The following is a 23573-nucleotide window of genomic DNA, read 5'->3' on the forward strand; positions in this document are numbered from 1 at the left end:
CCTCCCTCTACGCGTGGTTCTTCCTCGGCTACTCGTCGCTGCGGCGGCGAGGACCGGGGCGAGGGACGTGGACGCGGATGGCCGAGCCACTTGCCGACCTTCCGCTCTCTTCCTCGCCGTATGAGCACGGGCCTGCCGGCCCAGCGGGCTTCAGCATGCTGGCGGAGAGCGAGGAGCCGCGCACCTTCTCCTTCCCCGCCGGCCCGACGGGCCTCACTCTGGCAGACGACCCGGCCGGGGGCGGTGGCATCGCTGTCGAGGCCGCAGAGGGCGCGGCGCTCGAGCTGGGCGTGCCTCTGCTGTCGGCCGTCCTCGCAGTGGACGGGCTCCGTGTCTCAGGGAACTCTACGGAGTCGCTGGGGGCTTTGGCGAGCCTGGGGCCCCTCACGCTGACGGTGCTCCCTCCGCCGCCGAGCGATGAGCCGGCGCTGACGGAGGTGGAGGAGGAAGAGGGGGGGGGGGCGAAGGGGGAGGCGGAGGAGGAGGAGGAGGAGGGGGAGGGGGAGGAGGAGGAGCACCCGGCTCTGCTGCTGAATCTGATCGATCTCGCTAAAACCCATAAGGCCAAGCAAGAGGCTGAGCGCGCCGCGGCGGAGGAGGCTTGTGCGGCGGCGGCGGCGGCGGCGGTGGCGCTGGAGCGTGCCTAAGCCGCAGCGAGCGCGAGCGAGGAGAGGGCGGGGGCTGCAGAGGCGGAGGTCGCCGCCGGGAGGAGGGAGAGTGAGTCTCCATGCGGCGGCTGAGTTTCGAGGCGACGGGCGAATTCCTCGACAAGCAGCACGCCGCTCTCGACCTCGCACGCAACGTCGAAAAGTCCATGGCGGAGGAGGGGGAGGCAGAGGAGGATTGCAAGGAGGGAAAGCCGTCAGAGGCTGCGGCATCGGCGGGCGATGCTGCCGGCGACGCCATCGTTGCCGGCCTCTCGTCAGAGGCGGCGGCGCGCTGGTTGTGAGTTCAGAGGTGTGTGTGTTCGAGCATCAACTCTGGCGGCCTCTGAGAACGGATGCACGCAGGTGACGCCGACACGGACGCTCCGCTGTGTCCCCTGCGCGGATGCGTCGGCTCTTCTGCTCACAGCCACGCCTTGCGCCCAGCGCTGTACGCTGGTGTGGACTGTGTGGTGTACTGTGCGATCTGCGTCCTGCGTCCGACCGTCGTGCGTGCCCCCCCCCCCAGCCCCCACGCCCCACACCGTCCCAGTCTCGCCCACAGTGCTTACGCGTTACGGCAATGTATCGGGACAAAAGCGTCGAAAAAAGAGCTCTGTTCGTACACACCTTAGTTCTCGCACAAGGATACAACTAACTCACACAACAAAAGCAGTTCGAAGTACATGCTCTTCAAAGAGGGTAAGAGCAAAGCGAGCCTAAGTGCTAAGAGGCCCCTCAAAAAAACGCCAAAGCGCAAAGGGGCGTGGTTTTGCTTGTGGGTAAAGCCGAGTGCGTAGACCGCGCCACACGCCTCACACGCACATCGCTTCTCTCGTCTCTGCCTGCCCCTCTGTATCACCTGTGCCTTTCTCAGAGCGATCGGGGGTTTTGTGAGCGGACGCGCAAACTGGCGCGCAGCTGGTGCTGGTGCTGGTATTGCGGAGCGGCAACGTCAGCGGTGCCGGTGGCGTTCCTGAGGCGTTTATTCGCTGTGGTTTGCATCTTGTTGTGCGGCTGTGGGGCGTCTGCACGCGGCGGCTTGTGCTCCGAGTCCGCCCAGTAACGCCGCGGAAGCCTCTGCCGCACGCGGTCGGCCAGCCAGGGTGCCGGCGTGTGTGACACCGCCAGTCCCTTGGCGGCGGAGGGCGTTCCGGAGGCCCACTGGAAGAGGGTCGGCTCGAGGTAGTCGAAGGTGAGCCTGCCCCGCCGCACCTGCAGGCCGACGAACCAGTTGAAGAGGGTCTGCTCCCACCAGCTGTCCCAGTAATTCGTCAGCGCGATGAGCATCTTGCGCAGCGCGAGCTCCGTGTTCGCCGTCGGCTGGAAGAGGATCATCCCCGAATTGAGGCAGAGAAAGCGGCCGTAAGGCTCGCAAAAGCGGTACTCGTTGGGGCCGAAGCTGCAGCGCGGCAGCGCGGAGGGCGAAACGGGCCGCAGTGGGCGCGAGGAGAGGCGAGGTCGATTCGCCTCGAGGTCCGCGGGCCACCTGCGCACGCGCAACTGCCGCGTGAAGAGAGACTCGGCGTGGAGACAGGCGGGGCCGCACCTCAGCGCATCTCCGCCCACATCGCTGTCGCCTCTCCGTCACATCTCTGCGAGCCGCTCACCACATGTCGAGCTGAGCGAGCAGGTCTGGCATGTGCTGCGGCTCCGTGTCGTGCAGCTCGTACACAGAGGCGGCGCCTCGTGCACGGAGGCGCAGCTGCGCGCCAAAGTAGGCCGCGGGTGGCCGATGCACCTCTGTGTCCGCGTCGAGGAAGAAGGCACGGTAGCCGCGCCGCACAACCCAATACGCGTAGAGGTACTTGAGGTTCACCGACGGGTCGAGGTTGCGGTCGCACGGCCCAAAGCTGCCTCGGCCGCACTCATCCTTCCTCGCCACGCGCCGGAACGGCTGTGGCATGCCTGGCCAGCCCAACGCGTGGCGGACGAGCGAAGCACGGAGGACGCGCTGGTGCTTCTTGTTCGCCGCATTCTGAGCGCTGTCGAGGAGCTGCCCAGCGGTTCGCTGCGTGTTCTCGTCTGAGCACACCACCATCGGAAGAGCACCCGGCACGGCCCTCGCAAAGGACTCGACAAACCGCACGAGAAGCCGCGAGAAGGATTCCGGCGGCTGCGCGAGGCGGCGCCCAGGCGCGCCACGGCCCGACCGTGCTTTTACAGCGGTGCCATGCAGAGACACCACTGTGAAGGTGATGGTGCCATTCACAGAGAAGCGTCGCAACGAGGTTGTGGCCAGAGCCGGGGCGTCATCAAGCGCAAAAGGCGCCGCGTCGTCGTCCTCAAACTGACGGCAGGTCTGCTCGTCAAATTTAGACGCGGCGTGCCCGCCCGGAGCCGTAAAGAAGCTCGCGATCGCGCTGACGTTTGGCTGCGCGCCACCCATCCCGGAGGCTCGAGGGTGGTCCATCGCGGCCGGGGTCAATGCCAAGCGTTGGGTTTGTGTGCCGGGTGATTCTGCTCGTTCGGGTCGGATTCGTGGCATGCCAGTGAGCAGGCCCGTGGGCAGTGGCAAGGGGGGCGTATTGCGGTGTTGGGCGCGCGCCGCTTCGTCCGGCGGGCGAAGCATAAGAATTAGGTACGCGTAAGAGGGTCGGTTCGGCTTCCGGGCTACGCTCGTACGTAGCCACAATGGTTGTTTGATTTAACAAAACAACTCTCTCTCACAGCAGACAGGCTCGACACAGGCGGACTGGCGCGTGCTAGCACTATCACAGGCAAACCACATGGTTGTTTGTTTGATTTACACAGACAAACAAAACAAAAACAACTCTCTCAGACAAACAAAGAACACGAAGTTATTCCCAACCCCTTTCCTGGATGAGAGATTAATTATCTCTCCGTCGGCTGCGTTGGCTCGCCAAGCAAAGTCGTTGTTCTCGATGGCGCTGTCTGGGAGTGTTTTTTTCGTAGAGAAGGAAACACACAAAAAGAAAGAAAGACTATGAAAGAAAACAGACAACCCAACGGAGGGATGGGAGGACGGCACGCCGCCACCACACAGAGATTTTAAGGAGAGGAGTGTGTGTGGTGCTAGCCGTCGCCCACCCTAACCCTTGGTCGTCAGCCTCTTTCTATCTCCCTTCGCAGTCCCTCGCCGATTATCGCTGCAACCTTCATGCCACCTCGCGGTCGTCCCACTCTCGTCGTTCTCCCTCCTGTCGCTTCCTCCTCTGTCGCGTCGCTCTCGTCTGCCTCATCCTGCGACGCCGCCGCCGCCTGCCGATCCCTTGCTCTCGCGGCTTCTCCCGCCTTTCGGCGCAACTCTGCCCTCCTCGCGGCATATTTTGGCCCCTCGAGTTATCGAGCTCTCCTCGCGCAAGGACGACTCTTCTGACGCCCACTGCGATCATTTGCCGCCAAGTCATATCGTTGCTCAGGTCCACTCTCTCTCTCTTCGAACATGTGTACCTCCACGGTCGGTGTTGGCGCTGGGGTCCCCTTCGGGTGCATCGTTACAGCTGACGACGGGATTACCACATACCACTGCGGTGTTTCGTCCTCCTCGGAGTCTTCTTCCCCGGCTTCCTCCCGTTCGGCTCTATACGTTCAGCGTGGCTCACCCTCCATGCCGTGAACAGGCGCTTTATCCACCCTATATTCTTCTCTCTCTCCTCTGCCCGTGCCTTGGTCTTGTCGTTGTTTCGCACCCATGTCTGTATGGCAATCGAGGCTGCCTTCCCCACTGCCTGTAGTTCACTCGTCACCTCTCCCGCGAGCTCCCTTCTCTTTCTTTCGGGTATGGAGTCCGTGAGTGCGGGCAGCGTGCAGGCAATCACGGGCGCTATTTTGTCGTACTCCTCTTCGGCGAGCGCTCCAAATCTAGACCCCATTGCCTTTAAGGAGGCTGCCCTCGCGCGTCTCAGGAATGTGGCTGTGTCTTTTGAGTCAGGCGCCGCCCGTTCGACTATTGCTGTCGCCCTCGCCGTGTGTTTGTCTAGCTTCCGCATGAAGTGACGCGCCTCTTCCTTATTTCCAGCGCAGCTGCCGCTCAGTATGTGCGCCAACGACGCCTGTGGTGGCTCACTGTCTTCTTGTGTCCAGTCGTCCCAGTCTCTCCGTTCTCCGATTCTCCTCCTTGTCTCGCGCGCCTCTTTTGCGGCCTCATCCCTAGCCGCCTTGCACGCTCTGCATCCCCAAAACGCACTCCTCGTGGCGGGGCCCCGCATTCCCCGTTTCTTTCCCCCCTCTGGAATACGCCTGTGGTGTGCCCCGTGTGGCACCCCGACCTGTTGTCTCGCCCTGGGCTCCCAAGATCGTTTTGGTCGTCACATTGTGACCCCCGACGTCGTCGAATGTCGCCCGCCTGTCCTGCCCCCCATTCTCATCTCCTCATCTGGCAATCTCATCTTATTGTCCCATGGGTGTTTGAGGCTGGCTACGGCCACTTCGCTCCACAGCCGTCCCGCCACCCGCCACCCCTGCCGTGTGCGATCCCGGCCTCACCGTCTTTCGAAATTGTCCGCACACCCACTCGTGCGCGCTCTGACACATGTGCCCGTACGTCCTTCGTCCACTATCTCCCTCTTCTCTGTGTCCTCTCTGCCGCCTCCCTTCTCGCCGTGTACATGCATGTTCTAGTTCGTACCGCGTCCCGCACCACTTTTGAGGCGTCCTCCGTGTCGTTATTTCCCAAGTATGCTGTCGCCACTAGGACCCCCCCCCCCCGGGGTGCAGGGGAGGTTACTCGAGACGGAGAATGTAGGCGGCGGCGAGAATGTTTCGAGATGCCAGAGCGTGTCTTGCGAAAAAGAGTGTCCTCCCGAGCCGTGTGACATGCAGCCCTCAGGCGGCAGCCTCGCTGGGCCATCGCAGTTTCCTGAGGCTGCGTCGGAGGAGCGCGAGGCGCCAGCGAAGGAGACTGCCGATGGGCTGGCCGTCGGCGCGACGCGCACCGAGGCGCCGAGGGCATCCGCAGACGAGGCGGCAGAGACCGAGGAGGAGAGGGAGCGCCAGCTTTTCGCGCAGCTCGGAATTGAGAGGATACAGCTCGGCATCACGGCGAAAAGGCTGTGCCAGGGGGTGCTCGCGCTTGTGCCTCACCTCGCTACGGTGATGTCGCCGGACGAGGTGCTCTCCGACCCCGAGCGTGCGATGGCTTTGATCCACGAAACGTCTGCTTCAGAGGCGCATGCGGCGGACGCGAATGACCTCGACGGGGAGGCGTGGCCCTCCCTGTCGAAGGTCGCGGTGGTCCGGTCGCCACTGCGACTGGCCTTCCCCCGGTGAGCCCGCACGTCCCGACTCCACTCTCAGAGGCCGCGTTAGCTCATCTCTCGCCTCCTCCGACAACTGCCCCCAAGCCCCCCCTGGGGCCCTCCGGCCTCGGCTTTCCGGTTCGCCGGCGGGTCCGCTATCGTACCGCGGTAACTCCCCTCCCCCATCTCCTCCTCCCGGGTACACCAGCTCAATACCCGGTATCTATTTTTTTATTTCACGCCGGGCGGCGCTTCCAAACGAGAGAGACGACAACGTATCGGCACTCGTCCATGGATAGCCCGTACACACTCGTCCATGGATAGCCCGTACAAGGACGGGCTCGGCCGAGTGATGCCGACGGTCTTTGTTGCCGGGCCGGCCAAGTCCGGCTCCACCTTCCTCTGGGAGTGCCTGCACCAGTCCTTCCACCCGCAGCACGTGTGCGGCCGCGACGACGCGGCCGGTTGGTCGGACACGCTCTGCCAGCACCGCCGCTTCCTTCTTCCCGCCGTCGCTGCCGACGTCGCGCAGCCCGCCTGCCCGCGCTTCCAAAAGGAGTCCGCCTTCTGGCGCTGGTTCGCTTGTCATGTGATAGAAAAGAAAGAAAGAAAACGGACAAACCAAGGGAGGGAGGGGGGAACCGTTTCTGCTTTTCTCTTTTCTCGGACACCGCGCTGCCACCCTTCGCCCGCAAGCGACCCAGCACTACGCCTGACAGGCGCCGTCCGCCGCCCTGACGCTACCATACCCTACCCCTAAAAACCTCGAATCCTAGGACTGACTGACTGACCTGCATATGTGTCTCCCCAGATTTCTTGTGCTACCCTCTGCGAAGGCCCTCCGCGGTTTTTCCGAGGCGCCCCTGCCCTGCCTGCTCGCCATGGCCTCGCGGACGGGCGACGTTTCGAGCCACCTCGACAAGCCGCGAGAGGGCACTGACCAGCCACTTCGGGTTGCCTCCTCGCCCGGCGCGTCCCTCGCAGGTCCCTCTCTGGCCGCAAGCGCTGCGGTGCGTCTCTGCGCCAGAAGCGCGCACCCCCCCACTGCTGCATCGTGCGCCCTGACGCTCGGCGTCCTTGTTCAGGCGAGGAGCTCGTCGCGGGTGCGCAAGCCGCCCAAGAGGCTCGACGATGAGCAGCCGGCGAAGAAGCCAGTCGCAGCGCTGGCGGCCCGGCCCCCCGACGTCGACGACGCCAAGATCAAGGCCCTCGCCGCCGCGGAGGACAAGAAGTCGACGGTGTCGGAACGCGCGCGTGCGGCTGCAAGCAAGCTCGCGGAGCTGGGGTACTCGGCCGCCATCCTCTCCTCCAGCATCACTGGCGTCCAGGGGCTCTACTACGATGAGAAGCCACAAGCCGCCCAGAAGCCTTGGCATGTGTGCCTCGAGAAGAACTACCAGCGGCCGCTGTGGTCGTGCTTCACAACCGCAGTGGCCGCTCTTGATGCGCTCCTTCGGACGGCAGGCCATGAGACGGCCACGAAGCTCGCGGCCGCTGGCGCCTCCAAGTTTGCACGCAGCGACGCAGCGACGCGCATATGGCGGCCAGACGGCTACGTGCCGCAGGCGACGGAGGCGGCGGCGGCAAGCTTTGCGGAGGCACAGGGTGTGGCCCTGCTGCGCACGGCAGAGGGTTTCCTCTGTGTCCGTTGGGTGAACGGTGGGTGGTGCGTCCAGACGCGCGCCGACTGCAGCGGGCGCCTGCGCGGCACACGACTCTTGATGAGCGGCTTCCACGCAGAGCATAACGCGGCGCTCGCGTTCGCGCTCTCGGAGGAGGGCCGCGCCGCGGCGGCGGAGATCAACTTTGCCAAGCAGCTTGCCACCGAGCCCACGGTCGACATCTCCATCCGGCGAGACAAGGAGGCGCTCCGCCTCCTCGAGACGGTCGAGCTGCACCTGCCGGGCGCCGTGTGGCTCGCCACGACGTGCTTCACAACGCTGCTCGCACGCACGGCGCAGGGCGAGCTGAGCCTCGACGACCCGGGCACGGCCACGGTGCTCGATGCCGCCGTCGACGGCATCCGCGTCTCCGGCTGGTCTGCCAAGGGCAAGGGGGCCACCGTCACCGACGCCACCGTGGACAGCGTGAAAAACAACTTGTACTTTCTCGGCCGCGACATGCCGGAGGAGAAGCGCGCGGCGGCCTTCGAGGAGATTGGGATCTCGTGGGAGACCGTGTGCTACCTGATGGACGACCCGCTCCTCCTCACCTTCGCCTACGCCATCACCCTCGACACGCTCCCCGGAGCAATGGGCCCAAACAATTGTGCGCTCGCCGTCCATGCCCTCTCCCTCCCGATGCTCCCACCTCTCCTCCCCGCCTCTCCCCTCTCGCATGCCCCTCCCTCACCCTCACACCCTATCCCCCTCCTCGGGCTGCACAGGCGACAACCGCGCAGCTGCTGCGGTCGGCGCGATCAAGGGCAGCTTCGACCTCGCCGCCTTTGCGGCGCGCAGCGTCCCCTTGCCGTTCCTCGCCCTCGGCCTCGATCTCCGCTTCACATCCCCTCCTGGGCCCGCTCTCGCAGGCGCGCGGCATCTACCGTGCGCACGCCCACTTCCTCAGCCAGTGCTCCATTGTCAACATCGCCGACAACTCCTTTGGGCCTCAGATCGAGGCGCAGCTCAAGCAGGCGCCGCCGGAGTACATCTCGCTGCTCTCGATGGGGCACATGGTCGAGCACGGGCGCGGCGTGCTGGTGAGTGTGCGGGACCTCTCGGCCATCGAGGGCATCTCGGTGCACCGCTTCTCGGAGCTCCTCGCCGCCGTCCTCTGCGAGCGGGTGGAGCTGGGCGTGCCCTTCAAGCCCCAGAACGCGAACGGCAGCTTGAACCCCTACCCGCTGCAGAAAGCCCTCTACAAGGTACCCCCCCCCCTCCCCTCCCCTTGGCTGGCCTCAGATGCTGCCCCATAAGGCCCTCCGGGCGACCGAGCAGGAGAAGCTCGATGCGGCCAAGGAGGAGGAGGAGGAGGCTGCCAAGGAGGGGGGGGGGGAGGAGGAGGAGGAGGAGGAGGAGGAGGAGGAGGGGGAGGAGGGGGAGGAGGAGGCGGCCGCCGCGGCGGCGGGCGTGCTGCGCAACGAGATCTTCCTCCTGACCGAGATCCTGCGTAAGGCCGGCGTGGACACCTCGGGCGCCAACCCCGAGAAGGACATGGAGGGCAAGTACTTGACGCCATTCCGCTGGCTTCGCGGGCCATGGGTGGTCGAGTCGTACGCGCTCCGGCAGACCGGGAGCAAGCTGCGGCCTCTCCGCCTCCGCCGCATGTCGCCGGCGGAGAGGCAGCTCGCTCTGGCCAAGTACCCGCCCCCGCTCCCGGTCCTGTCGCGTGACCACCGCCTCTCCGCCGCTGCCACCTCCTACCACACCGCCGTCCTCTCGCGGCCGCCCGACCCGCTCTTCACGCCGCCGCCGCACGAGGTGATGTACCCCCTCGGGGTCAAGGCGGTCACGCTGCCCACGCCGTACGTCACCTGCGGCGACGCGGCGGAGGAGGGCGCAGATATGGCGGGCGTGCGGATGCTCATCGAGGAGGAGGGTGCAGAGAAGCTGACGCGGGTGATGGTCGAGGTGGTCCGGGGCATCCTGGACGCCGGCCCGGAGGTGGCCGAGCAGTGCTTCTCTCACCTGCGCCACCGTGGCGCAAAGGCAAGCGGCACCGCGTACGCACCCCGCTCACGGGTGCTGCCGGTGGAGCCCGAGTGGCGCACCCTGGGCCGAATGGCGCCCCCCCCCACCTTCCCCTCCGCTGTCGCGCAGCCGTCAGCCCGCCCCGGCCGTGTGCTCACCCTCGCCTCGCGCCAGTCGCTCGAGGATGGGGCGAAGCGGGTGCAGAATTCCACGGAGCGCAAGCGGCTGCGTGGCTCGACCTCCGAGCCAGGCATGCAAGTCAAGCGCCTCTGTGCCATGCCGGAGTGGCGGCCGCGCTTGGGGGAGTGGGGCCTTGGGGAGTGAGCGGGGAGAGGCTGTTGGGGAGAGGCTGTCTCGTGGGGTCTGACGCGTGACGGAGTGATGCGCAGTGCCCCATCCTGGGTGTGCGCGAATGTGCTCGCTCCATACTCTCTGGTCTGTTGCGCGTGTTTTTGAACACGATGAACACGTTTTACGGTATGCAAATCCACATCTGTGCGCGACGCATCACATCGCCCACGTCACATATCACACAGGTCGCAGCGCACCGGAGGGGCAGGGGGCGGCCACACTCTCGCTCGACTCTCTAGTGGTGTACAGCTCGCCCGTGTTGAGACCACCCCCTGCTCGCACATGCTGGCGAGGGCACAGGCCCTGGATCCACGAGCAGACCTGTCTCACTGCCAGGCTGGTGGCGGAGGGAAGGGAAGGGGTGGGGGCGCGCTGTGCTCGTGTGCTACTAAGGAGGCTCGACGGGTCTCTGGCAAGGGATGGTCTGGGAAGCGACAAGAGGGCGCGCCTCACCAGACCCCGCAATCGTGTGATGAGTGCGATGCTAAGTGCGCCCCAGGGCCGAGACGGTACGGTCCGGTCCCGCGGAGCTTCCCCCAATCTAGTGGCGCCGACCCGCGGGTCTCAGCTAGCCCGGCGACCGTCTCAGCTAGCTGCTGTGCCCCTTGACCGCGTGCGTCCCGCACGCGGTCCACGGCCAGCTGAGGGCCGCACGGCACGTGCCGCACTCGACGTGGCCCTCCCCCACCACCCGCGCCAGCGCCGCGTCGATCCGCTCCGCGTCGCCCGACTCGAGGACGCCGGGCTCTAAAAACGGCACTGCGCGGTCAAAGAGGCACTCGTAGCACGCGGTGTGGTAGCACGGGCCGTGCAGCATCAGAACCATCACGTCGTCGCTCATGACGGCGTCGGCAGGCAGCCGCTGCAGTGCAAGCCGGACCGGGTGAGACGTGGTGAAGGGGTGCGGTGGTGCCGGGGCGGGTGGGAGGGTTGAGGTCTCCGAACGAGGGAGGGGAAGCCGCAGCCCGGCGTGTTTGCCGGGCCTGGATCGCACCCTCATCGGACTCCCCGCCCCTCAGAGGGCGCGCCGTGTCTGCCCTCTTCGCAGTGTGTAGCGAGCGCAGAGGTACGAGGGAGAGGGGGAGGGGAGAGGGGGTTGAAGGCCGCGTGCGCGCACGCGCGCAAAGGTGCTCACCCGGCTCGCGGCGGCGTCAACGTCGCGACAGCATATCGGGCACGCGTGCGTCGGCGGGTCGGCCGCCTCGACGTGCGCCGTCACAGCAGCCGGCGCTCTCGCCCGCGCTTGAGTGATTATCGCGTCCAAGATGATGATCTGCATCCACTCGCGGCCGCCGACGGGCGAGGCGTCCCAGCACATGAGCTGCGCGTCGCTGAGCGTGCGCAGGCTCTGCGCGCGCTTTCGCAGCTCCTCAAAGGGGGGCGCGAGCAGGCCGTAAAAGTCCGACGTGGTCTGCTCCGCCTTGTGCAGCGCACGCCAGACTGCATTCTTGACGGCAGAGAGCGGCATCCGCCCCAGCAGCCAGGACCACACGACGTCGGCGTCCCGGCCGCCGAGCACTCGACCGGCCAGGCCAGACAGCCGCTCGACGCCCACACGTCCCACCGTGGGGATGCGGCTTGTGAGCTGCAGCAGAGCAGGGGGCACGCGCTCGGGCGCAGGCAGCGACTCCAGCGACCGCAGCCTGACTCCGCCGGTGCGGGGCTTTGTGTCGCGGGGGCGGCCCCGCTGATGCTCGAGAGGCTGCCCGGCGGCGTCAGCCGGGAGGCCCTGCAGCTCGGGCATCGAGGGGGCGCTTGCCAAGGCGCCGCGACCCGCAAGGGTGCACGCCGAGCTGTGGCCTGCACAGCTAGCTAAAGAAAATCTTTATTCTCGCTCGCGTGATCTTGTTTTGCGGAGCGCACCACACTCCTCTCCTTAAAATCCCTGTGTGGTGGCGGCGTGCCGTTCTCCCATCCCTCCCTTGGGTTGTGTGTTTTCTTTCTTTCTTTCTTTTTGTTTTGCGGAAGTCCATCAAACTTTGTTTTGTGGACGCCTCTTGGCTCTCGTTGGCTCTCCGCGACGGGCCCTTTGCGTCCGATGGCAGGCTTCTGCAGCGCGGCCGAGCTGCGTACGCAGCTGGAAGCCATCGGCCGCGATGGCGACGACTACTCGTCATCGCAGGTGCGCCGGGCGTACGAGTTGGCGCACGAGATGGCGCCACCGCGCGGCTCGGCGCTGCCGCCGCCGGTGCTGACGCACCTCATCTACAACCCGAACGGCCTGCCCCGCAACGAGGACGCGCACCTGTGGATCCTGCTCGAGCCGCAGCGCGTCCCGCGCCTCTGGCTGCAACACATGCGGAAGGCTGGGTCGAGCGAGGCTCGCGTCTCGCTCGGCATCTCCGTCTTTGACCGCGACCTCGCGCAGCTCGCTGCTGGCGCGCCCGTCGACGCGATGGTCGAGCTGATGGAGCCGCAGATGCACGACTCGCGGACGCTGCTGCGGGGCGGCAAGCGGCGGGTGCGCCTATGTGAGGGAACCGAGGTTACAGCTTCCTCCGATCCGGAGGACGCTGCGCACCTTTTCCTGCGGCTGCAGCCGCTGGCCGAGGCGCTGGGCTTCAAGATGGGGCCTGCGTTCGGCCTGCGCCTCCTGTGGCAGAGAACGCGGCCGCTGCTACCCAAGGACGACCGGGAGCCCCGGGGCGGGCGCTACGGTCCGGCAGTCCGGTACGTGGACAACAGGGGCGCATCTCACGGGTACCGCGTGCAGTTTGTGAAGTGCCCACTCTCTGTGCAGGCGCTGCGGGGTTAAGCTAAGAAAGCAAGCCTTTGCCCTCATTGCAGGGTTGCGAGCGCCGGGAGGGCCACATGGAGAAGGAGCGTCACAAAACATTAAACATGAGAGCAAGCTGTCGAGACGAGCGTGAATTCGATACAAGCGAACAATGAAACGTAAAAAAACAATGAAAAAAGAAGAAAACCAAAAACCGTCCGCCTCCGCCGGCTGTACGCCATTCCGCGCTCGACAAGACAACCCTGGCGGCACGCGCACGCGTGGGTCGCCGCGACTGGAATGGCGGAGGCGAGGAGTATCGTGCCGTCCGGTCCCTCCTCACCGCCGGGCGTGCAGGCGAAAGCCAGCGCGCGCGGCACCAGCCGCTTGCACGGCACAACAGCAACGACGGAGCTCGTTGGCCGCGCTGGCGAAGATCTGGGCGGAATAGGCCGGCAGGAGCGCGAGCATGGGTGGTTTTAGGTACATTGCGAGCAGTGGGTGGTTCTGTAGGGCGGGGGGGAGGACGGGGGGTGGAGGAGGAGGGCGGTGGGGGCGAGGGGCGGCGAAGGAGAGGGGGGCGGCAAAGGGGTGGGCGAGGTGGAGGGCGGGGGTGGCATGGGAGAGGTGGATGGTCCCCGTCGATATGGGGCGCTGGGCGAGCGCGGAAACATTGAGCAGCGGAGGTGTGCTGAGGGGGACCGGGAGGCGGTAAGTCGTCGTCGCACCAATATGAGAGTATGAGAGTGGCGTTGGGGCTGGGGAGCCAGTCGCAACGCACCTGCAGTGCGTCGCTCTTGCGAGCGACCTTTTCGGATCGCAGCTTGAGGTTCTCGGTTCGAAGGCCTTGGCAGCGCAGCTTGTACTCGTTGAGAGCGTGCTTGCATGACTCCAGCTCGATCAGGGTCACGTCCGACGACTGCGGCGCGCCGGCGTAACCGATTTCACAAAGTTGAAACCAAGAAAAAAGCTGAAAATGAGTCCACCGAGCACCGCGCTGCGAGCCTGTCGTGTCCCTTGTCAGGAGCAGGAGAACCCGCCCCCCCTCCTTTCTTTTGCATGACCTACACCTGTGCTGAGCGTGTGCGTCCCAGAGCGGGCGCACGGCAGACGCGCCACTCACACTCTGGTGGCAGGCCGATGACTCTGCCGTCACACTCGTACAGCACACCCCACTGTGCCCTGTACTCCCCCTTCCACGTCCCAGCCCCCTTTCCCTCCACAACAAGACCTGCAAACCAGGCAGCATGCCCGCCACTGTCCTGCCATCGCACCTCCACCCGCATGCCCAATTTGCATTGGGTACGATCACGGCGGGTGCCCGGTTCAATATCGTCGGTGCAGCTAGAGAGGGAGGGGAATGGTGGAGGGGGAATGGCTGGTGTGCTGATGGAGCTGCTGCCCCCCACCCCTGGGTACTTCTGAGCACTCCCTCGCAGTGCATCCTGGGCTGGGAGGCCCTCCTCCAGGCCCTTGGCAGCTGCACGGAAGAGCCGGTGTGTTACCCCCTGCTGCAGGTATGCAGTGCCACCTATGAGGCCAGCATTGAAGTTGGCTGCATCCTCCAGGTTCTTGAAGCCATTGGCATGGTGCTGGTACCTGCTCATGGGTGTAGGGCATGGGTGTCAGGGAGTGTCCGCAAGACATGGCCACTGTGGGAATTCGTTGCTAGCGTATCACTGCTAGCAGGCACACCCTTCCCTCTGCAGCAGAATGCTTGCCTCTTTCTGCTTCTCCTTTGCCACACGTGTTGCATGTGGCTTTAGGCGGTCAATGCTGAGTGCATCTTCCAGAAGTGCTGATGAGGCAAGGCACTGGTGTGCGAATTGGGGGAAGTACCAAAGGTGCAGACCGTCTGCAAGTGTCATCTGCAAGTGCGCGTCCTCACACACCCACAGCCCAAGGTCTAGGGGCTCACCCCCATCTAGCCGCTCTCGAATCAGAGGCGGGGCAACAAAGACCAATGGGCATGGCAGCCCATGGTTGTTGGCATCTGGGTGGTTGAGCGCCGTCTTGTTCCCCCAGGCAAAAATAATTGAGGCAAACCTGTGAGCAGGGAGGGTGCCAACTGTGAATTGAAGATGATCCCACAATAGCTCTTCATGTAGCATGTGTGTGTGTGTGTGTGTGTGTCTGTCTGTCTGTCTGTCTGTCTGTCCCCCCTCCCCCTCCCCCTCCCCCTCCCCCTCCCCCTCCCCCTCCCCCTCCCCCTCCCCCTCCCCCTCCCCCTCCCCCTCCCCCTCCCCCTCCCCCTCCCCCTCTCTCTCTCTCTCTCTCTCTCTCTGTCTGAGTGTGTGAGTGAGTGAGTGAGTGTGTGTGTGTGTGGTGGAGTCTTGTGGGTCTGGCTGGTGATTTGAAGAGAGCAGAAGGCCACCTGCCCATCATTGCTGCGGCAAGCGCACGCTGAGCGGAATACGCAGTGAGCAGGTTGGACTTGAAGCTGTCCAGCCGTGCCCATTCTCCAGGGAAGTCCCGAAGCAGGGCATTTTCACAGAGCACAGCCAGTGACTTTGCATCGTTGCGTGCACCCTCAAACTTCTCAAAGCGACCCTCGAGGTTGCATTGAGCTCCGCACGCGCACCTTTGCGGGAGGAACTCGCCCACTTGCCCAGAGTCGAGGTAGTTGTTGCGCAAACCAAGTGCACCATAGTTGCCAGGCATGCCCGCATGGATGCCATCTCTCTGGGTGTCCGGCTGGTGGGTTGCAGCAAACTTGGCTGCGCTGACAACATAGTCTGACACCTCCGGGCCAAAGCTGCCGTTGACCATGAGCACCGGGTAAGCGACGGTCGAGCGAATGACAAGGACCAAAAAGCTGTCCCCGGACACTTGAAATGGTGTGTCAGGTGGCTTTGCACCACGAATCAAGAAATGCACCTTCTTGTCTCGGCTGCCGCTCTGAGCAAAGTCCAGAACAAGTCGGCGCCAGCGGTCGAGGAGCGTGACTTGCTGCAGTTCGTCCAGGATCTTCAGCGCCGTCTTGGGGTCTTGGTTGCACAGGATAGAGGACTGCTCAGGCACAACGACTGGCGAGGCACACAAAAAGGGGAAGAGAAGCTTTGGTACTCGGAAACGGCTGCCGTCAGCGGGGTTCACGGCCGGCACGCGACTGCCCTCAGGGAGGGAGTTCACGGCGGGTCCATGTCCGACCGCTTCCGTGTTCTCAGCTTCCGTGTTTTCAGCTTCCGCCCGCTTCTTCTGGCGCTTTCGGAAGCTCTGGGAGCCCTTTGCCATAGGGCCGAGAGACTGCGTCGCGCGAGCAATATCGGGGCGCGTCCGTCCGTCGGCCGCCGGGCTTTGCGATTCGCGGATTTCTCGATTGTTTGGATTCGCATGATTGTTGCTACACTTTTAGCTTCACGGCAGAGAAGGGGGGGGGGGGGGGGGCTTAGGCCCGTAAAGGCCCTACGCGCGGCGGCCCTACGCGCGATCCTTACTGGAAATTAAAAGAGACGTACCTTGGCACTGTGAAACTCCTCAGGGTTTCTGGCAAACCTCCACACAAGACACTCCCCTCTTTTTTGTTTTGGCGGACGGTAAAAACATGCCGAAAGCGCAGAAGGGGCGACGGACGAGGCGGCGCCCGCCAGCCTTGAGCGAGAGACCGGACGTGCTTGTTGTCACTGGTGCCTCAGGTACGGGCAAGACTTATCTAATGCAGAAGGAGGTTCTCGAGCTGAAGGGCAAGACACCGGCGGACATCAAAGAGGTACTTGGCCGGTGGCGGATCTGCCGCTCGACGAAACTAGTAGGCAAAGGTGTCGGCTCGCAGGTCACGTTTCACATCAACGGCCCCAACACCGTTGCGGTGCCAGGACTCTATGCCTGCGATGACAACCCGCAGTGGCGCCGGTGGCGCAACACTGTCCCGCCCACCGGAGGGACGGACCTCCTCCTTCCGCAGTGCTGTGAGTTCCTGGCCGCGCTGCTGCGTGGCGATCCGTGTGTGCTCACGGAGCACGGCATAGATGAGCCACCAAGCCTGGTCATCATGGAGGCGTGCACCGTGGCCAAAGTTGTCAAGATGGACGTGCTCGACGCCCTGCTCGACTCGCCGCGATTTGAGGTGCTCCAGCTCACCAAGCCGCGTGCGGAGGCAATTGCGGCGTTTGAAGCACGTGGACGTGAGCATGACAGTGGAGCCGTCAAGAATGTGCCTGCTGCGACGGTCCATGACAGGTATGCCGGAGAGGTTGACCGCATCAAGGAGGCGCTCGAGGCGCGCGCCACAGCCACAGGGAAGGTGCTCGGGGAGGGGTGGTGGCGCTGCATGCCGCAGGCAGAGGCGATGGAGGTGGTGAGAGCACGGCTCACACAGGCGGCCTGATGTGGGTGGCTGTCAACAAGTGTCTGTCCTGTTTGTGACGCATTTCGTGACCCGAATGCCATTCGGATCGCTCCTCATCGCAAACCCCGTCAGCAGTCCACCACCAGGTAAACTGTGTCTCCAAATTGGTAAGTCCCCACAAGGAGGTGTGTCAGACAGACAGACAGAGAGAGAGAGAGACAGAGAGAGAGAGAGAGAGAGAGAGAGGGAGAGAGAGAGGGAGAGAGAGAGCGAGAGAGAGAGAGAGAGAGAGAGAGAGAGGGAGAGGGAGAGAGGGAGAGAGAGAGGAGAAGAGGAAAGGTCCTTCTGGGGGCGGCGGCCATCGTACACGTGGGCGCGCTACGGCGGGCCTCGCCTCCCGCTCTCCTCGTGGGAGGCGAGAAGGGGCGCGTGCAAGAGCAAGAGGGGGCCGCGTCCGGACGACTCGAGGCCCTTTCCCGGCCACCGCGCCCTCGAGGTCGCCTGCCTGCAGGACGAAGCGTGCCCGGCGGCGGGCGAGGGCGGGAGGGTGGGGTACGCGTCCCCGCTGCCGCCGAGCTGCCAACGCGCGTGCACTCCCTGCGAGCACCACCCCGGCTGGGTCGACAACTCTCCTTCGCCCTGTTCCGTGTCACCGTACCGCTGCGCCTCGCGCGTCTGCGCCGAGGCGCCAGTCAGCCAGTCAGTCTGACACACCTCCCAGCGTGCTGCATAGAGGACGGCCCACACGCACACGCACACGCTGCACACGATTGGCGCGGGGAGCCGACACGAGGCACGCTGTCACCGGCCGTAGCACCGGGTCAGGCGCCGTACGTGCCAAAGGCCCTGAGGCGGCTCAACTTTAGCGCGCACCACCGGCGCGCCTTCACGGCAGCTGCCTAGGCGTATCTCCCCATATCTCCCCGTATCTCCCCCCATCTCTCCCCATAGGCGCGCCTTCACGGCGACTGCCTTCCCCTCGCACGCCGCCCTCGAGGCCGCCTCCAGGTGCCTCCACATCGCCAAGAATATGGGGAGAGATACGGGGAGATACGGGGAGATACGGGGAGATATGCCCCTCGGCCGGCGGGGGGGTGGTGAGCGACTGGGGAGATATGGGGAGATATACGGGGAGATACGGGGAGATACGGGGAGATACGCCTCCACATCGCCAAGAGCCTTCTCGGAGCCTTCTCGGAGCCTTCTCGCAACTCTCCTCAGGCCGCGTCCATCTCCACGAGCCGCGTCGCCCTGCCTCCCGGAGATCTCCGTTGATCTCGAGCGGGACGCCGGCCAACCAGAAGATGAGCCTCCATCCGTGCCCCCATCGCCGCCGCTCTTCAGCACGGTCACGTCTGAGCCTGGTGCACGGGCCTCCGTGCGCGCTGCCGTCTGGCGACGGCCCCTGTTCCTCTGCAGCCTCCTTGGCGCCGTACTCGCGGTCGCTACGTCTGACCTGTCCTCGGTGCCAGCCTTCCGGTGGGGGGCGGCGAGTGCAGCCGCCGGCTTGCTCACTCTCCACATGCTCGGCACACGCGACAGCACCCGCCTGACTTGCGTGCTGCTCGTCGCGGCCGCGTTTGCCCTTTTGCGCGACGCCATCACCCTCGCGCCCGCGGTATTGTCCGCCCAGCTCGACGACGCGCGGGAGGGTGCCGCTGCAGTCGTTCTTCTGGCCGCGTGTTTGGGTGCTTGGCTCGGGACACGGCCGGCGGCGGATCTCCCGCTCCGCCTCAAGCTCCTGACCTTCAGCCTCGTGGAGGCGTCGGTCGTGTGCGACAACTACCTCCGGCATACGCGGACCGGCGACAGGGCGAACCTTGTCTTTCCCAAGGTTCACTGGCACGGCCCATTCGTTGCCAGCGTCCTCGTAGGAGTTGTGGCACGCCCTCGCCAACGACACACCTGACGCCGCCCGGCCCCCGTGGTCTGCACATGTCAACCTCGGCCGCGAGGCCGACGACAGTCTGGCCGGGGCGTGCGTGCGTTTTGATGTTGGTCCATACCCCCCCAGTGTGAGTGAGTGAGCAGTGAGTATTCTTGATACGAAACCATAACGACATAGATCTACACTCTCTACAGTCGACTTGAGAACTCGACTCGCCATGCGACTCGCATATCGGTTGCCTCCATCCTCCGTGAACACGGCGGAGCTCGCGTCCACACCACACCTGACTCCCGCGTGGACACGACCATCGCTGGGGACACTACACTAGGTCACGCATGGCATCAGACGTTTTATCTCTGGGCGTGGGCCCCGAGAGGCATCTGGATCTGCCATCTCTCTAGCAGCGTCGTTACGCATGCGCCCCTACCCTCAATGGGCGCAAGCGCCTCACCCTCACGTCACACACACACACACACACACACACACACACACACACACACACACACACACACACACACACACACACACACACACACACACACACAAATACCCACCCTTTTCGTACCTTCCTTTTTCGACCAGCCGACGCTGGCCCAGCCGGGTCTGGGACCCCGCAAAACTTGGAACCCTGGGCCCGGGCTCCTAGCCGGATAGGGGTCTGTCCACACTGGCTGGCCCCTCCCAGATTGTACGTAGTTGTTGTTTTTGGCCCATAGGGCCCTGCAAAGCGACTCTATCGTTCGCTTTTCATGCCCGTGCTCCTAGCCGGGTAGGGGGTCTGTCCACACTGGCTGGCGTTCTCGTATTTGTTTTTTTGCAGATCTTGTTTCACTTCGAGCGGGAGGTTGGGCGAGCAGTCCCTCTATCGGCTAGGAGCCGGAACCCCTGCGTGGTGTGCGTGGTGTGATATATGTGCATCGTTGGCCTCACCTGCCTCGCCGTCGCCGAGGGCTGGCGCTCCGCAGTTCCTCGCCCACCGATGCCTCGCGTCCCGCCACCGACGGCCAACTTCTTTGCTCGACTTTTGCCGCCTCCGCCGCCAAACCCAGCTGACGTGTATCAGCCGGTGTTGAGCGTCTCGGGCGGCCTGCCTTCGTCCTACCAAGACCTTTACGACACGGCGGTTCGGGGAGTGCTGCAGAGCCTGGAGACGGAGAAGGCAGTGGAGGCGACGACCTTCGGAGCGCGTGGCATCAGCGCCTCTGTCTTGGCGGCGGCCTGAAAGCCTGCCTCCTCTCCAGTTAGGTGGACTTCCCGCCCATCGCCAGCGTCAACGCGCGCAGCGACGGCTCTGCGGCGTCGGAACAGAAGGTGCACGAGGCGAACGCGCGGTTTGCGCTGCAGCTCTGCGGACGCCTGGCCGACAGCAGCGTGTGTGACGGCGAGCCGGTGCTGGTCGGTTGCAGCTCAGGCGCGCGCGCGGCACTCGGCGGCGATGCCCTATCGCTGCGCGACGCCAAGCAGGCGCATGGCGCGGGTCAAGAATTGGACATGATTCTGCGCTGGTGAGACAGAGACACGCCTTTTGGGTGACGCGCGGGCTTGCGTGCGCAGGCGCTCAAGATTTGCGCGGGCGACAAGGTCGTGGTGGTGGTGTCGCCCGTCTTGGACGAGGAGTGGGACGCGGCGAGCCGCGCCGGTGACAGCCGCGGGTTGCTGGCAGCGCTATGACTGCCGACGCGACTGCGGTAGGCGACGGCGCTGGTCGAGCCGCCCGCTTCGGCCGCCGGCCTGGTCGTCGTGAACGGGCAGCTGTCCAACGGGCTCTTGCCGCACGCGTACTTTTATCGGCCGATGTCGGCCTTCTCGGCGGTGACGGGCGGGGTGGCGCGGCTCTACCCAGGCTGAAGCGACGAGCCGCGAGCCGCCGCACTTTCGAGCACTCTGTCTGTGAGCTCTCTCGGTGCACCTCCCTCTCGCTCTAGGCCCATACGAGTGCTTCGATGCGAGCGGCGAGCGGGTGACTCTGAGAGAGGCGTCCATTGTGATGCGCGCTTCTTTCGTGTCCTCTGAGGTGCGCGGGATGTGCCGCCGTGCTTATAGGTGGAGCTGGAGGTGCCGCTGGCGAGGCAAGGCGCTCGCGCTTTGCCAGACACAAAGGGTGCGCAGATGGCACTGCAAGAGCGGTTTGGCGGAGCGCGGTAAGGAAGGAAAGTGTATACACAGGACTTATTCACAAAAAATAGAACGCCCGCCCTCTCGGGCGCGCACGGCGGATACACACGAACGAATACACGCACATATGGTTATGCACATCTCCCAAATTGCACCAATATATTACACACAACATGAGCAAGTGGCGCACTGTCCACCGGAAGCCACACAGGCCAAAGAGGGTCCGTGCTCTTGCGGAGCAGCCCTCTCGCGCGACCTGGCCCGGCCGCGAGTTAACAGCACGCACACGCCAACGGAACACAATGGACAGGGGAGGTGGGAGGCGAGGCGTGGAGATAAGAGACTCGGCGCGTCAATAGAGAATAGACCGCGATGGACAGAATAGGCGGCATCAAGGGGGAGGGGAGTGGAGGGGGGAGGGGAGGAGAGCGGCCGCCGCCGCGGGCCGCGAGCCAGGCCCCGCCCGCCCGAACCAGAGTGGACTCCGACCCAGAGTGACGCCGCGTCAGAGCCCGACACCTTAGCAGAGCCGGAGCGGCTCAGGCGACAATCGGCGAGTCGAGGCAAAAGCCCTCGTTGACCTGGAGGCCTCCCTGCGCGGCGGTCCGCCCGGGCGACACCACCGGCTCGGCCGCGGCCGCGTCCATCGCCGCCTCCGCCATGCGGGCGAGCGATCTCCGCCCGAAGAGTGCGTGCTGGGGGCGGCTCTGCTCGTGGTCGGCAGGGAGGGGCACGGCGCGGCTCTCGTCGGTGTCATCGCCGTGGTCGAGGACGAGGGAGAGCTGCCTCCGCAGCGCGTTCGTGTTGAAGGACGCCTTCCGAGACACCGCCGACTGCAGCTCGACGCGGCCAGTCGAGCGGTTCACACGCAGGTCCGCCTCGCGCCCGACCTGGCCGCCGGCCTGCAGGTTCGACTCGCCGGTCGCCGCCGCCGTCGCGGCGCCGCCCCACGAGGCGGCGCCCGAGAAGGCGAGTCCGGGGGGGAGCGGAGAGCTTGGCACCCTGCCTCCTGCCCCCTCGTGCGCCGCCGCTGCGAGCGGGCTTCCGAGCCCGCTGCAGACGGCGCTGCACGAGCTGCCCGCCGGCTTCGCGCCAACTTCCTTGCCGGCTCCCTTTGCGGCGCTGTCCATGTACATGACTCGCTCCGTCAGGGAGAGGGAGCCCAAGTGGACGGCGGCGAGCGCGCTGTGCGGCGCGTAGACCGCGCGCGGCGTCGCCAGCGGCGTCGCCACCGCCGCCCGGTGCTCCGCCGCAAGCTCTGGCGAGCCGCGAAACGAGAGAGACGGCTCGGACGGCCAGCCGCTCCGCTCGGCAAAGGGGCGGAAGCGGCCTCCCTCGACCGGGCGGGCGGGCGGCGTGAGGGCGGTCGGCACCGGGGAGGAGGGACCGAGCCGCCCGCGCGACAGCGGCGAGTCGGGCGCCGAGGCGGCGGCGGCGGCGGCGAGCGGCGGCGGCGAGAAGCGGCTATCAAAGGCGGGGAGGAACAAGGGCTTGGGCGCCTTGCGGATGGGCTGCCCTTCCGAGTCGACCTGGACCGTCATCGGCACGTACACCACTCCAGGCCTCGTCGTCGGGGTGGTCGGCGGTGACGAGGTTGGAGTCGTGGGCACCGAGGCCCGTGCCGGAGGAGAGGCGGGCGGCGGAGGCGTCGCCGCCGTGTCTCGTGCCACTGGGGAGGACGGTATGGGAGGACGCTCACGCAGCTCGTTCTGACCGTGCGCAAACTGGCACTTTTTGCCGTACGGGCACTTCCCGGCAGCCACAAAGTTCTTGCAGAGGACGGTCTTATAGCGAGGGTCCTTGCACCGGCGTCGCGAGCCGCCCTCGGGCTTGGCGGGCGAGGCGGCGGAGGAGGAGGAGGACTTGGCTGGCGAGGCGGCGGGAGCGGCGGCGGGGCAGGACTTGGCTGGTGAGGGGGTGGAGATCGGAGGTTGCAGCATTCGGTTGCAAGGAGCCGCCAAGGGCAAACCTGAGCCTCTCAGGCGGGTACACGAATTCGTTACGTTGCAGTTTCTTTTTTCAACGCCTTCGTTATTACTACGGTAAGAGGTGGAGTGATCTCTACTGCCGTGGCGCCCCTGTCGGTGCGAAGGCGCCCGGCGGCCGCGCGCTTGGTGCCCACGTCGACCGGCTGCTCTCACGGCGCCGAAGCGTACCGCTTCGGTCGTGTCAGCGCTGGCTAGAGACGCCAGGAAGCTCGCCTTTCTTGCCTGCGGCCGCGGGCGTTCGGGCGGGCCCGCCAGGCTCGGCGAAGCTCGGAGCGGGTCTTCGATCGAGCTCGCTGCCGGCGACGAGCCAGCATGGCTCGTCGCTCGACGGCAGCCTGCCCAGTATTCTCTCGGCGTTCTGTACAGCCTCGCCAAGCTCTCTGGGAAGGTCCGCAGGGCCAGGGCGGCCGTATCGGGCGCGATGGCGCGCTCAGAGTGCCATGCCTAAAAAAGGGTCAACGAATAGCTGGCAGACGAACCGGCCCTCATTCACGTTGACAAAGTTGGACGTAGCCGCCGAGACGTAGCCGGAGTAGTGGACGCAAGGATGTCCCTCCCACGCCGTCTCGCCGTCCGTGCAGTGGCGGTGCTCCTCCACTTTGAAGACCGAGATCCCCCACGCCTGACTGCTCTGGTCGCCAGCGCCGCACGAGGACGTCGGCTCGAGCAGCGCGATGTTCTTGTGGTCCCACGCACTCGAGACCAGCGCGTCCGCCTCAGCCGCGTCGCCCTCGATGGTCTTCGCGAGGT

The 23573-nt window shown here is 65.2% G+C and overlaps 5 protein-coding genes across 5 annotated transcripts; 3 read left to right on the forward strand and 2 right to left on the reverse strand.

Moving 5' to 3' along the window:
- Positions 1–9917: 9917 nt before the first annotated feature.
- EMIHUDRAFT_458760 (hypothetical protein) lies at positions 9918–11572 on the reverse strand (the record flags this gene model as incomplete). Its single annotated transcript, XM_005771643.1, has 2 exons — positions 9918–10690; positions 10964–11572. 2 exons carry the CDS (start codon positions 11570–11572, stop codon positions 10418–10420), a joined length of 882 nt encoding a protein of 293 aa, XP_005771700.1. The 3' UTR covers positions 9918–10417.
- Positions 11573–11970: 398 nt separating this feature from the next.
- Positions 11971–12719, forward strand: EMIHUDRAFT_369549 (hypothetical protein). The gene has a single exon (XM_005771644.1). The coding sequence runs from the start codon at positions 11981–11983 to the stop codon at positions 12581–12583; it is 603 nt and encodes a 200-aa protein (XP_005771701.1). The 5' UTR covers positions 11971–11980; the 3' UTR covers positions 12584–12719.
- Positions 12720–18354: 5635 nt separating this feature from the next.
- On the forward strand, positions 18355–18741 carry EMIHUDRAFT_243061 (hypothetical protein; the record flags this gene model as incomplete). Its single annotated transcript, XM_005771645.1, has 1 exon — positions 18355–18741. The coding sequence occupies one exon, from the start codon at positions 18355–18357 to the stop codon at positions 18739–18741; it is 387 nt and encodes a 128-aa protein (XP_005771702.1).
- Positions 18742–19699: 958 nt separating this feature from the next.
- EMIHUDRAFT_458761 (hypothetical protein) lies at positions 19700–20887 on the forward strand (the record flags this gene model as incomplete). Its single annotated transcript, XM_005771646.1, has 6 exons — positions 19700–19882; positions 19966–20184; positions 20275–20346; positions 20413–20563; positions 20646–20680; positions 20764–20887. 6 exons carry the CDS (start codon positions 19700–19702, stop codon positions 20863–20865), a joined length of 762 nt encoding a protein of 253 aa, XP_005771703.1. The 3' UTR covers positions 20866–20887.
- EMIHUDRAFT_444930 (hypothetical protein) lies at positions 20866–22815 on the reverse strand. Its single transcript, XM_005771647.1, has one exon. The coding sequence runs from the start codon at positions 22773–22775 to the stop codon at positions 21375–21377; it is 1401 nt and encodes a 466-aa protein (XP_005771704.1). The 5' UTR covers positions 22776–22815; the 3' UTR covers positions 20866–21374.
- Positions 22816–23573: the final 758 nt, after the last annotated feature.

The sequence above is a fragment of the Emiliania huxleyi genome (genome assembly GCF_000372725.1).
Source record: "Emiliania huxleyi CCMP1516 unplaced genomic scaffold EMIHUscaffold_376, whole genome shotgun sequence".
NCBI classification, from domain to species: domain Eukaryota; phylum Haptophyta; order Isochrysidales; family Noelaerhabdaceae; genus Emiliania; species Emiliania huxleyi.